Source organism: Bactrocera neohumeralis, chromosome 2 (genome assembly GCF_024586455.1).
Source record: "Bactrocera neohumeralis isolate Rockhampton chromosome 2, APGP_CSIRO_Bneo_wtdbg2-racon-allhic-juicebox.fasta_v2, whole genome shotgun sequence".
NCBI classification, from domain to species: domain Eukaryota; kingdom Metazoa; phylum Arthropoda; class Insecta; order Diptera; family Tephritidae; genus Bactrocera; species Bactrocera neohumeralis.
In genome coordinates, this window is record NC_065919.1 from 319,976 (window position 1) to 333,447 (window position 13,472).

Genomic DNA, 13,472 nt, shown 5'->3' on the forward strand with positions numbered 1-13,472 from the left:
ATGTTTTGTGTCTTGCGGCTCATTATTCAACTTTACTTTACTTATAAATGTCAAACAGAATAGAAAAGGATTTTCAATAATTATTTTAATTCACAAAGGTTATGTAGTCATGGGTCGGATCGTTCCACTGTCCACAACTTTTGGTAAACTTTAAATCTTCTTTCACATATTTAGATAAGATGGACTATGGGCGAGAACGTGCTTGTTAAGTAGTTTGATGACGAAATTTTAGTTTGCGTATTATTCTCATTAAGTTAGTAAAACATAAGGCAGAGAAAATACATTAGAACATATTTTTCAGTTCAGACGCTCATTCATTTTTGTACATATTCCCATATCGCAAACACATTCACACATAAAAGTCTAACTGTCACGCAAAAATCCAATTATGTGACCTAGTATATTCTAGTTAGAGCTATGGCCAAGGGACAGCATAGAAGTAGCCGTTTGGAGTGAGCAGAATGCCAAAGGTAACATTAACTTTGTCACTCAGAAACCTTAGTTGACTAACTATTTTTCCTTGCTATTGCGGAATATTGAATTAGTTCGATTGTAGAAGTTGTAAGTCTAATAGGATTTAAATTTGAGAGACATTCTCAATAGTAATTCGATTATACAAGTAGAATATTAGACCTTGATTTGTAAACAAATGAGTATGTACACGCTTGCGTGGATATTCGTATTTTTGAAAATATTTTCCCTATTCTTGAAATCATGTGATCATTTGGGTGTTTCAATGCTTTAATTTTAATGCTACACATCTTATTAACCAACCATAAGAGATACCTTCGATTCCGACGATAGTGAGTGTTTATAAATCTAATTGGACTTCTGTTGATAATGAGGCATTTGTGTTCGAATTAGCATTCTGATTAGGTGATACCTAATGATGATTTACATTTGCTTTCCAGATTTCGATTTAGGTAAGTTAGATATGTATGTACATATATAATTATGTACATACATATGCACATTACATATCGGAATTTCAATGTATTCAATTTAATTTGCCTATGAGTTATGAGTATGTGCATTTGGCTGGTTAACAGCATTTCCATAAATTAACCAACCAAAAGCGATGCTGTCAAAGACACAAACATTTTAACCAGCGAACGGATGGAGAAACAGAAACACCAACATGGCCAGTAAAGTATCGCAAACTATCATACGAAGTCATTAAAAATTTGGGAGGGATTTAGTGAAGTGGAGTAAAGCTTTTCACTTTAAGTGGCTTTTACGCTCTTATCGAGCGAACAATACTTTTTGCTTATCATTTTCGTATTGTTTTGCGCTTTTTGCGATTAATGTAAAAAGAGAAAAAAGTAACAATAGCAACAACACACTTAAAACTGTCAAGTAAGTAGCTGCAACAGAAACAACAACGACTTGATGTGGTATATTTAAAACGCAAAAGCCAGCTCACAGATACGAAGTAAATGTACTAATAAGAAAAATGAGTTCAATGCAGGCCTCACTCTTTGCACCGCTCTACGACGAACTCTATCTCACACAAACCTAACAAACTAATGTTCTCATACCACAACTCTCAATTCGAAAACTCACATGAACAAAAGGAGAAAAAAATCTAAGTGCGAATGATATGAGCTCTTTTACCTGGTGTGAGTGGAGTGGAAATGTCGTGTCTCCCAACTGCATTGAACCAGCGCTGAAGCATAAACACCAAACACACTGCGAGTGAGTTCTAATGGATGTGTCGACTCTACCAAACACTTTGGGGGTCTTGCCCGGCCATAGAGCGCAGACATAGGCCACGAAATCGCTTATACCACTACAAACAACACCACCAACACTACCACCACCTCTGGTACATCTGTACCGCCCAGACGCAGCACTTGCGAGTGAGCGAGGCAGTGCAACTTCCACTCAAATGCGGTTGCTATCTGACGCTGGGCGTGCGAGAGGTGCAGACAAATGAAGGCACGATTTAGATTTCAGGGTGGTTGACTGGGGCTAGCAGCACTGCTGCTTTTGTCTTGAGCGTATGGTTGTTTATCTTCGCTCAGAGCTCTGCGCCAGTGTGTTTTATATTGCGCTCATAGTGGCAATGTGGTAGCATTGAGTGGTGGAATGAGAGATTTGTGTGATGTGTCGTTAGGTCGAAACGGTCGAGTCGGGTCGGGTCGTGTACCTTTTGCCACGAATGTTTTGCCAGTCAGGCTCTAAAAGGCCTTACGAAAACAGCAAAAAATTTTAGTTCGCATGACGCGCATATCTTCCGAATCTTTGAATAAAGTTATTCTTATATCTCGTTGCGTAGTTATGTCAAGACGGAGAATATCTCATATTTTACTAAGTGTGTGACAATTAAACAAAAATTAAAGATATTTACAAAGTCAACTGAATACATCAATTTAAGAAATTCAATAAAATACGCGCGTAGTGTGATTCAGAATATCTAAGTTGTAAAAAAAAGAAATTTTGATTAATTTTTAATATATTTTCCAGCGCAGCAACGCGTTATCTACAAAAAGTGTTTACCAGAAAATCTTTTCCGGCCATAAAGAATAATAAAGTGAAAATACATATATATGAGTGTTATGAAAAGAAATTCACCATTCAGAAAATGAATGCTGGCTGAAAGAATATACAGATAAAAAATACAAAATTAAATGGAATAAACAGTTCTGAAGTTTTGCATATGTTTCATTTTGTGAAATTAAAAAAGTATTAAAAAATCACGCAGTGCGAACAAACGCGCAAATATACACTTGATTACAATACAGATATATACACCACCTGGGCTAGCCAGTAAAACGGTACCGTCCCGTCTACCGTTGACGGGATATTTGCAAAGTGCATACTTCATTTCCCTCTTACACCCCGCAAGCCGCCAAAATGATCACTCACAATTCGTTGAGCGTGTATGGTGGCGGCGTCATGTGCGCGTCCCCATCCACTGCTCCTGGTTTCTTTAATCCGCGACCGCAGTCCGGTGCAGAGCTGTCCGCTTTTGATCTCGGTCTACCCCGCTCCATGGCGCTGGGTGTTCCACCGCCCTCCGCATGGCACGATCCCAACCTAGGCGGTCATTTGCATGCTTCCGCTGGACCCGGCTCGTTGGCGGGCACAGCAGGTGCAGGTGGCAGTTCAGTGAGCACTGGCGGCGGCACAACGCCATCTAGCGTTGCCAGTCAACAGTCGGCCGGTATCAAGCAGGACATTTCTGGACTAACGGGTGCCGGCGGTCAATCCAATACACACAACCAAAGCGGTCACCATGCAATCAAAGAGGATCTCTCCAGCCTGACGGCAGCTTCAGCAGCGGCTAGTGCAGCAGCGCACCATGCAGCGGCAGTGCATCATGCCGCGGCTGCCCAACAAAATCATGGGCAAGAATTGGGAGTCATGATCAAAGGCCAACAGGCGGGATCGAGTTGTTTAGGTGCGAGCACTACAGCGGGCGGTGGAGGAAATAGCGGCGGCGGCGGTGGAAGCACAACGCCTAGTTCCCAGGCGAATAGTTTACATTCACAGAGCAGCAACAGCGACTCCAAACAGAACATGGACTGCAAACAAAACATCGAGTGTGTGGTGTGCGGAGACAAGAGCTCCGGCAAACACTATGGCCAATTCACCTGCGAAGGTAAGTGATCGTACATTCTTATACATTCTGTACCTATATATTTGGCAAAATTCGTGGCAAAAGTCGATTTAATTTCTCTAGTGATAAAATAACATGGCGTGCTCAAAGCTTTTTTAGTTCCTATAATCCCAGAGATAGTACATGGAGATTATAATTATTAATTGAAATGTTTAAATCGTGAACCTTACGATTTTACATTGGATTGTTATTGCAAATAGAATCAAATCGCAAAAAACTTTATCGCCACTGCACAATATGCGCCCAATCTTATACAATCGTTGACCCCGAAATAGAAAACACTCACTACAAGTCAAAAGCGTTATCAAAATTTCCAAATCACAAATCAAAAAATGTCATTCAATATGTCACGTGAGTGTACGCAATATAACGCAATGATGTTTCAATTGCCATATTGCCAATAAACCATAGGCCGATGCATGAGCAGAGTCCCTTGAAAGTGCGGCTGTCAAAATCCAGATATGTGCTCGTTATGTGTTGGTGTGTTTGGGAGGGTAAATGCGAAGTCATTATAGACTGATATTCACGATTCATAACTTTAGCATTATTTTTCTCTACTTGGTTGAAATATTTAACAAATAGTGGAATGCTGCAAATCAGCGAAGGATTGGTAAGCGCGACCAGATGACAAGCGGTTTGCAGGGTTGTACGAATGTACAAATATATGTATGTAGGTAAGGTGCCACGCTCTCGACGATGACCGAAGAGAAACCCCTCCAACACACGGACAGCGGAAACTAGAAATTCGTATGGTTTGATAGTTTGATAGCTCAATGCTTAGTCGCCGGCGTGAAGTGGGGATATTTGGCGGCACAGGGGGCCTAAACTGCGGCGTTGTTCCATTGTTGCTGATGCTGCGAAGCGTGCCTGCCGCTTTCGTTGAATTTTGACAGTTCAGGTGAATTATGAGAGTTTGATGAGTTGGCGAAAGCCTACACTACAATAACAATACGTCCATAAAAAAGTGATACGTGCGATTGAATAACTGATCAGTTATTGCGCACACTGAATAATGTTACTAAATAATAATACAAAACTCATCAGAATGAGTTTGTGCGCTTTTGGCATGTTAAGTGATGCTTAACCGGTGTGGCCCCATTTCGAACTTTTATGATGATGATGTTGAAAAAGCGCCACCAAATTACTGATAAATTACTTCAATTCAATTATGAGGCATTATACTCGCCTACAAAAGCGAGTCTTCATGTGAATATGTTAAAAAGTCTTAATGAAAAGGTAATCAAAGTTAGACTAACAATAGCACATTTCTGTCGCACAATCGGAAGAACTGCAGTTATCTCCGTCGGCTCCCCAACTGATTAACCGATAAGATAAGAAGTCAGAGCCATCTGGCGGGCAATCAGCTACCAACCTAACAGTTGAGCGGGCGGCCCGCCAGCATCGCGACTAAACACACAAGCGCTTAGGCAGTTCGCGCGCCTGAATTCACGAATGTCTCATTTCATATCTAGATAATTGCAATTTTTCAAAAGCAATTATTGTGCAAACATGCAAATTACACACTTAAGTGCGCGCCTTCGTTCTAAAAAATCTGAGGGAGAACACACGGACGAATGAGCAAGTGTTTGTAGTATATAAATGTAGCAGATCTGATAGTAATAGTCGCTTCACTCTGTTTGCCACACCATACTGGCTTCATGCAGAGGCAGATGAGGCAGGACAAAGAAAACTGCATACTGAGAGGACGCTGAAAATTCCATTATTATCAATTACTTAGAAAGAAAGACGTACATTTATGTACTTAGATGTATGAAGGAAAGACAAATATTAACTTCATAGAAACGACACTTTTTATGATATAATACAGTAACACAAAGTCCACAGTGCCGGCAAACTTCTGCTAAGTCTATCTATGTCCAGCGGGAGATGGTCACATGAAAGCGTACTAAGCTTTTGGGATGTTCTCTTTTTACATAGTTACGCATATATCCGCTTATTACTATTGTTGTTGTTCTTAAGAGGTTCTTCAAGATATAGCAGATCTGATAGCAATCATCTTTTACGAATCTTTATTTTTTCTTGCTCATATTTCGTATGGGCAACCCTATTACCCACACAGACACAGCTATACGGAACTCTACCCAAGTCCAAGTCACAGTGCAGAGCGGAGTAGAGCGTGCGGTTGCCGCGGCAATTCTTAACACTTACGCGAGGTGCATACAATAAGATCGGCCGTTGATAGCACACTTTAAGCTGTTGTGGCTTCAGTTGGCTAGAAGTTGGGATTGAGCGTGCAACTATTTGTTGCAAAAGTTATGTGCGCTTACAAACCGAACGCACAACACTGTTGGGCAACGACTATGAACTTGCAAATACCATAAGCATAAGTAGATATCAAGGCATAACATTTCTTCAAAGATATTCTTCTGCAAATGTTAAATGAAAGCATGTGATCATCGTGCCTAAATTGCTAATCACTTTGTTTGTAGAACAGCGTGCCAAATTTGTTATGAAGCTTAGGAAAATCTCAAAAACTTTTAAATAGGAGCCGGCATTCGCCTGAATATTTACCACCGATAACAGCATGAGCCACAATTGCGAGAGGTGAACTATGCGTGTTCATTTCGTTTTCTCGTCCACCTCACAGGTATTCCCTCATCTATCTGAACAACGCAAAGATCCCGTCGTATCTGCTGTATGGTATTGTTGTTTTTGTGAATTCTTTGTTTGGTGTTCAGTGCTTACGTTTGGCCTAGTCATGCCTCTGTTGTGTTTGTATCCATATGGATGTGTGCATGCTCAAACGTTCATATGGCCAGTCAGTGCCCGTTACTACGTTTGTTGTTCTTGCTTTGGTTTTTGTTGTATCTATGTTGTTATATGTCTGCTGCTTGCACACCTCAAATGCTTTCATGTCATGCCAAGCCATCCCCATCTCAGCGCAAGACGATGAAACCTTACTGCGGCGTTGCCTCGTTCTCTGCCACCTATCCCAACTGGCTTTTCTTATACGTGCATGTGTACACACATATGTATGTATGTACATATGTAATATGTACGCTCATACCAATCTACCGACATGCTCATACAAGAAGATTAATTGTGGCAAACGCGATTTCTTTTAAAAGTACCCACAGATATCTGGCAAATATAAGCACATAAGCGCACGTAAATGAAAATTGCAGTGGTGATGGATACACTGTACCGAAAAGCGCTAAGATCAGTTGAGTAGTCGTGCTGGACACGGTGTCTATTGCGAAAGGACATGTAGGAATAGATGGATAGACGTGCTGTTGTGCCCCTATGTAGATAAGCCGATTTTTCTTATTTCATATTTCCGTTTTTTTATTTTTATTGAAGCGGAAAGAAGAAAGCCAATGGGGTACTTCATACTCGTACATCGACCATTAAGAAAATGTGCCAGCAACAAGCGCTTTTGTGGAGAGCGCGGAGAGTTTGCTGTGCCATTCTGCTAAGTTTAATAAAATATTCTAGTTTACTCAAGGTTTAATATTTCAATTTACTTAAGCAACTAATTCTATAGGTGTACGAACATTATTCGATATTTAACTAATATAAATTGTAAATTCACAACGCGAAACTCCTAAAAATTTACTCTTGACATGTTAGACAATCTGCTAAAATGACACCTATGAACGGGGAAGTGCTCACACTTTGACTTGACCAAATTTCTTCTCCCAATTGGTCCTAATTGTAGTTCATCCTACACATGGAAGAACCTATAACGGCTGATGGAAAATATGAGCAGCTTCTCCTGACGGGAATATACTGAATACCGTCTATTGTTTTCAGAAAACCTTCCTAAAATTGGTCGCAAACTGAAATTGTAACCATGTTGTGACTCATTCATATGGTAAATTTACCAAATCCCTGAGCACGAACACCTTAACACAACATTAATTGCGTGCTTGAATTTTTATATTTTATTTTAAGTAAATTTTTTAAAAATCGTGTAAAATTAATAACAGCCAAAATTAATAAAAATCCAAAATGTTGGAAATGCCCAATATTTTTCCTTGAATGTTGGCGCCTTTGTTCTTTGAATTCATTTTGATAACTTTTGTTAAGCTTCACCGAAATATCACATAAATCATGTTCATACATATATATGTATGTATGTACACACCGACGCGCAAATAATTTTCGTGTGTGAAGAGTCTAACTGAGGCGTAGTATCTGATCATGTGCGAAAACACTCATTGGCACAAACAAACATGCACACAAATGTAAAGGGCAAAGCATTTAAGCATAAGTATAATAAATAAAAACGAAAAAATAAGAGGAAACTAAGAGCCTGCAATAAATGTTGCAATGAGGAGTACAACCACGCCCACTTATTACTGCAGATTTTCAGCTCAAGCCTGCCTTTGCACAAAAAGAATGTTAATGAACAGAATCGGAAGACTCTGGGAAAATTTATTAATTGGCGATATCCCCCTGATTCTCTTCCCTTTCCATTGGACATTTGGTTGATTTCTTATTAGTCAGAGCAGGGAAATTTGAAAATTGAATTTTGAACTTCTCATAAGCACGCATGCAAATAACATCAAAACATGTCACTACCACTACCATAAAAACAGGATTTTGTTATTTCGAAGTGATTCCCCCACCCCAGTCACCAAAAGAAGCTGCAACAGAAAATTGAAACCTCTCTCTCTCTTTTCTAAGTACATACATATGTACGCAGTCTGAACTTATGTTTTGCATAAGCATAGCAAATTTTGATAAATTATTGTGCCAAAATAGCGAAGCTCAAACGACTTTAAGCCGCATTGGTTTTCCTGCGTTAAATGTTGCGAGATCTGCGCAATGAAGGTAGTGAGCGTTGAAGTTCCTGCTTTACGATGTCTTTGTTGAATTTTTTATACTGAAATAAATCCAAATGAAATGCTGCATTATATACCCAGACAGACTGACGAAGGCATACGGACGGACAGGAGCGCAGTGAAAATATGTGCATACGTGAAGGGGGCGGGACGGCATTGTCATGAGCATGTTAACGACCAAATAATAAGTCACCGAAGAAGAAGCACACAGTTTTTGCCTGCAGAATAAAGACAACAATAAAAAACAAAATATGCGAACATCTCATAAAAGGGCGAATGAAAGCAAAAGTCGACTTTGGTAAGTTTGGCCGCAACTGTTTTAACTTGCTGGTAGATGCACGGGTACTAGGGCGATGAGGTAAAGGCGAAGAGATTACTGGCTAGAATATGTATGGCGGGGAGACGAGAGAGCTATGGTTGAACGTTCTGTTGAAACCAAAACATGTCACTACCTCTTGCGGTCTTAATTTGTCATAAACTTATTCTTATTTTCTTTAACATTTAAATTCAAGAGTAATTTTGTTAGTCTAAGAAAAATTATAAGGAATACAATAAAAATCTTTAACTTCGGTTGCACCGAAGCTAAAAACCCTTCAGAAATGCAAAAGTTTTCTTGCCAGAACTTGATTTTGATTGGCCAGTTTGTATGGCTGCTATATACTATAATGATCTGATCCTAAATTTCTTCGGAGATCATCGCTTCATGCAATAATTCATGCAAAATGTCTTCAATATACATATACCGTTAAATGAGGAAACTTTCCAAGGAAGCACTTGATTCCAATCATTCATGTTGTATGACGGCTGTATGGTATAGTGGTCCGATATCGACAGTTCCGACAAATGCACAATTTCCTGGGGAGAAAACCGAGTGTAAAAAATTTCAATTGGATATCTGAAAAACTAAGAGATAATTCGTCCCGCCATGCTAATTCTTTGGATATAAGTACATATATTTATATTATAAGGTCTCCGACGTATTCTTCTGAATGTGTTTTCATCGTGGCAAACTTGTATGTATACTCTGTTCAGGGTATAATTAGCAAGATTGTGATTGAAATAAAATAAATGTATAGGTTTTTTTCTACTTTGTCATACATTCGAAAATATTTGAAGAAACTTATATACCTGAAGGGTTATACTAGTTAGTTGTATAAGAGTTGCAGCCTCAGCTATCCTTGCTTTTCTCTTTTATGAACGTAATTACCGGTTATTTTGAATATTCACTGGGGTTCTTTAACGGATATAATACAAAAATTTGCTCTTATATAATGCACAACTAGTGACAGGGCCGTTAAAAGGAGCAGCTACATCGCATAATGGATTTAATTAAAAGGCCACACAAGTTGTTTGCCACTTTTCAAATTAAACATAATTCAAACCGCCAACATTAAACTACACAATAACAGTTATCTAGTACACAATCACATATTCACTACCTACATCCGCTATGTCCATCGGTCAGAGTCGGAGGAGGGATCTCATTCGGTCGAAAAAGTTGCGCTTACTGTGTCCACACGAATTGTTTGATAATTCGACAATCAACCTAACTAAAAGTACGTAAGCATCAGCATATCTTGCAAGAAGTTGCAGGGCGTACGGTATACTCGTCGCTAGTGGCCCAGGCATTGCTTGTAGGCTGCATGTGATTAAATTAACAGAGTCGCGCTTCTGCAACACCATCGTGCCACAGGGAACGCTTTAATTATTGAACGTGGGAACTGGTTACCATTGACTGCTTCCCTTGCCCCTTTCTGCTTTTTTACTGTTATTTATAATAATTTTATTTGCAACATTTTTTTTTATTTCGTTGAGGATGGCCTCGCACTCATCTTTCGGGGCTGCTCAGCATCTCCCCACTGACTCCCCGTGCTCATTGAGTTGAATGATTTCTTTTGAATATAAAGAAGTTGTATGACAATTTACTATCTACGGCGTTTGCCTTTTCTATTTGCTACTAATTTCAAATGCATAAAATTATGAATGTTAAACATTCTCATCGCGTCATGAATGAAGCCACACACAAGTAATGGTTTTCGTCTGTGCTAGTTGACAATTTTTCCCTCGTTCAATGGCACGCATGCGCCGCTGGCCAACGACGCTGTCGACTAAATGGCGCAGCGGCAAAGCGTCAGCTCACTAAGTAGCTGATTTATTGCTCGCATTAATTCCGTAAGACGCGCGCGGGCATCACTCGTATGCATTTCGCTTGTCTTCTGTGCAGTTTCAACTTTTCTATTAGACCGCTATCAGCGATTCAAACGTACACAATAGACCAGCAGGTATGGAAATATGCAGTGCCGCTAGTTGGTAGTCACTCCTGATCACTGCCTGCGACAATGTAGTTCTAGAGTATTCCATTAAATTGTGCATAATACTTGTTGTTGCTTTTATGCTGCTTTTGGGGCCATTCCGTTGCATTTTAATGATTATTTACACTTTTATTAATTAGCGTCACTGCTTGCTTGTCTGTAACAGTACCTGCAGTGTATATGTTTATATTATATTATGTAAATGTAACTACTATATGTACATGTATGACCGTGCAAAGTCATATGCTTAGCTTGCGGACCAGAGTCCAGTTCTGAGGTTCAAGCATATTTGCAAAGGTTAACTTAACTTCCACCGTCATACATACATATGTACATTCATGCGTAAGCATGTGTTTATCCATGACGTTTGCATGTCCAAGCGCAAACAATTTATGTAGCTAGATTATTGCGTATGGTATTTTTTAATTGCGTAAGTGCGGATTTCGAACGATAATGAGCTCTGCGGAAACAGTTTAATATTGTCTTTCGAAGCAATGAATTTGAATACCCTAAGATTCTCTTGACACAAGCATTCCATTCCGTTGAGGTAGTTTGCGGTGAGTATCGTTGCACCCTCCGCTTTCGCTTTCGACCTCTTTAGCCAGTGTCATTTCGAATGTCTATCTCTTATTAAGCGTGGGAAAATTTGAAGTTAGTTTTCCGTTGAAACACAACTGCTAATTAAATGTTGGCCATCATTAAGAACATTAGGGATAACTGTTGATTAGGAGACACCACAACTATGCCAACCAAAAGCAAAATCCAAAATTACTTTACGACAAGTCCAACCCCCAACCCGATCCCCAAGCATCAAACAGACACAAATAATTACCAATCGAGACTGAAACGGGAAATATCGACAACAAACAATATAACAACAAAACAACCACAGGTTGCAACAACGGTAAAGCAATAACAATAACTACAAACTCACAAGCGAGACTAAATGAGAAACAGATGCGATAACAGTGACGCCAGCCAAAAATTACTGCCCCGCTAAAGCACCGAACCTCCACAGCACTGATACTTCCTCGTACGTTGTAGTCATTTAAGCGCGCTTGTAGAACAAATAACATAGCTACAACAATTACAGCAGCCTACCTGAACCGAAGCCTAGAACTTCTGAAAAACAGATCTTAAAATGTTTTTACTTTTTATATCGAGAGCAGACAAACCCTCTTGGGCACGATTCGTAGCCGACACTGTCACCTCATTGGGTGCTTTGAGAGAATTGTCTAGGGCAGCAAGTCGTGATCGTTTTCTTGCTTAGCTACTCTCGAATCGCCACAAACTTTTGTGTAATATAACGGTTTAATTAATTATTGCACGTTGGGCCGTCGCGTTGCACGAGCTACAACAGCAACAGCAAAAGCGATATCGATAACCACACCACCGACTACTTAACTGTGGTACTTAACGTTGTACGTACGGTCGGCGTCAGCCCGGTTATTTAATGCAACAGTTTTTGGTTGGTGATCGATGCAGACTTTGCTCAGCCAACAAGTTTGTATGTATGTACCATATTCAATGTTGCAACACTCCAGTGTTTGCTTTGCTTTGCTTGCATTAGCCACAATCGCTGGCCAATTAAGGTAATTTCGTCAAAATGTCAGGATGTTCGTTCGTAAAGAAGGATTTGTAAACTAATACGGCCCAAAATATTTCTGCAATGAAATTAAATGTACGATTTTTGGATCACAGATTTTCGAATATACTTACATGTCTAAATCAGCGCTTACTTTTTACTCTTTTATTGCCATTTATTCTATCGAAAGTAACTTAAATCTACCAAATAAATTCGGTTTTTATTTCGTCTCATGCACCCTTCGATTAAAGCATTTTCTGTTTATTTTTTAAACTGTTGAATTTCGATTTGCCACATTTGATTGCATCTATCTAATATCGCACCACGGCTCTCCACATGACCAACGCTGCAACAGTTGGAGGGAGTTTCCCGTACATTTGTAATCCAAGCTTGGTGGTGGCCCTCTATGGTTGAGGATATACTAGCAAACAAATCCGCTGCGAATAGTGAGTACTAAAGGCCATTGCACATTCACATTTGCACACGTGCAATACGCATACACACCCTGCGTTACAACACATGAATCAAAAATATTGTAACTTATGCTTTTCGATTTTTTCCTCAATGATTTTGCTGTTATTGCTTTGGTCGCGAACGAAGCTAAAGCAATGTGCAACAGTACTTACAATGGGAGTTGTTGCTTTGTCTAGTTTAAGCTCGCAAGCATGTACATACGTATGTACATACATACCGTATATCGGTTATCTGGACGGCAATGCTGTTGGTGTTGTGGAAAATCTCATTCTATTTATTGTTCTTCCAATAGCCATTATTGTTTGTGTGTTTCTATCATTTGTTGTTGTTATTACTGTAGTCCATTCACTTGGCACCTGGATAATGATAGCATTGTAGTTTTGTTTGTACATAGTTTTTGCCGATGGTCTGGCTTGGCTGCATGCTTCTGCCTTCCTTCATTCTGCCAGTGTTTTCTATTATTCTGCGATTGCTTTTGGTTGCACACGCGCGCCCCAGCAAATGCATGTCTTGTTCCGTGCTGGCAACGCGGCTGCCACATACCTCATCTTCGGGCACACACTCGTACTTGCCGTTCCGGTGCGCCGCGCTGTAAGTTGGAGCCGGCTCAGCTAGTCCGTGCGGTATGGACGCCGTGTGAATAGACCGCAGTCAGACTCATATCTGCGCGC

At 39.9% G+C, this 13,472-nt stretch overlaps 1 protein-coding gene across 2 annotated transcripts in view; it reads left to right on the plus strand.

Moving 5' to 3' along the window:
• The first annotated feature begins 2,049 nt into the window (after positions 1–2,049).
• LOC126767779 (steroid receptor seven-up, isoforms B/C) overlaps positions 2,050–13,472 on the plus strand; it is a 36,693-nt gene continuing 25,270 nt past the window's right edge. Inside the window, exons 1-2 of one of the 2 annotated variants that reach the window (XM_050485406.1) lie at positions 2,065–2,314; positions 2,467–3,604. In XM_050485406.1, coding sequence (XP_050341363.1) covers positions 2,857–3,604 — 748 coding nt within the window. In that variant the 5' untranslated portion in view covers positions 2,065–2,314; positions 2,467–2,856. Of the gene's footprint in view, positions 3,605–13,472 lie in introns of both variants that reach the window. The other variant, XM_050485407.1, reaches the window with a different exon arrangement.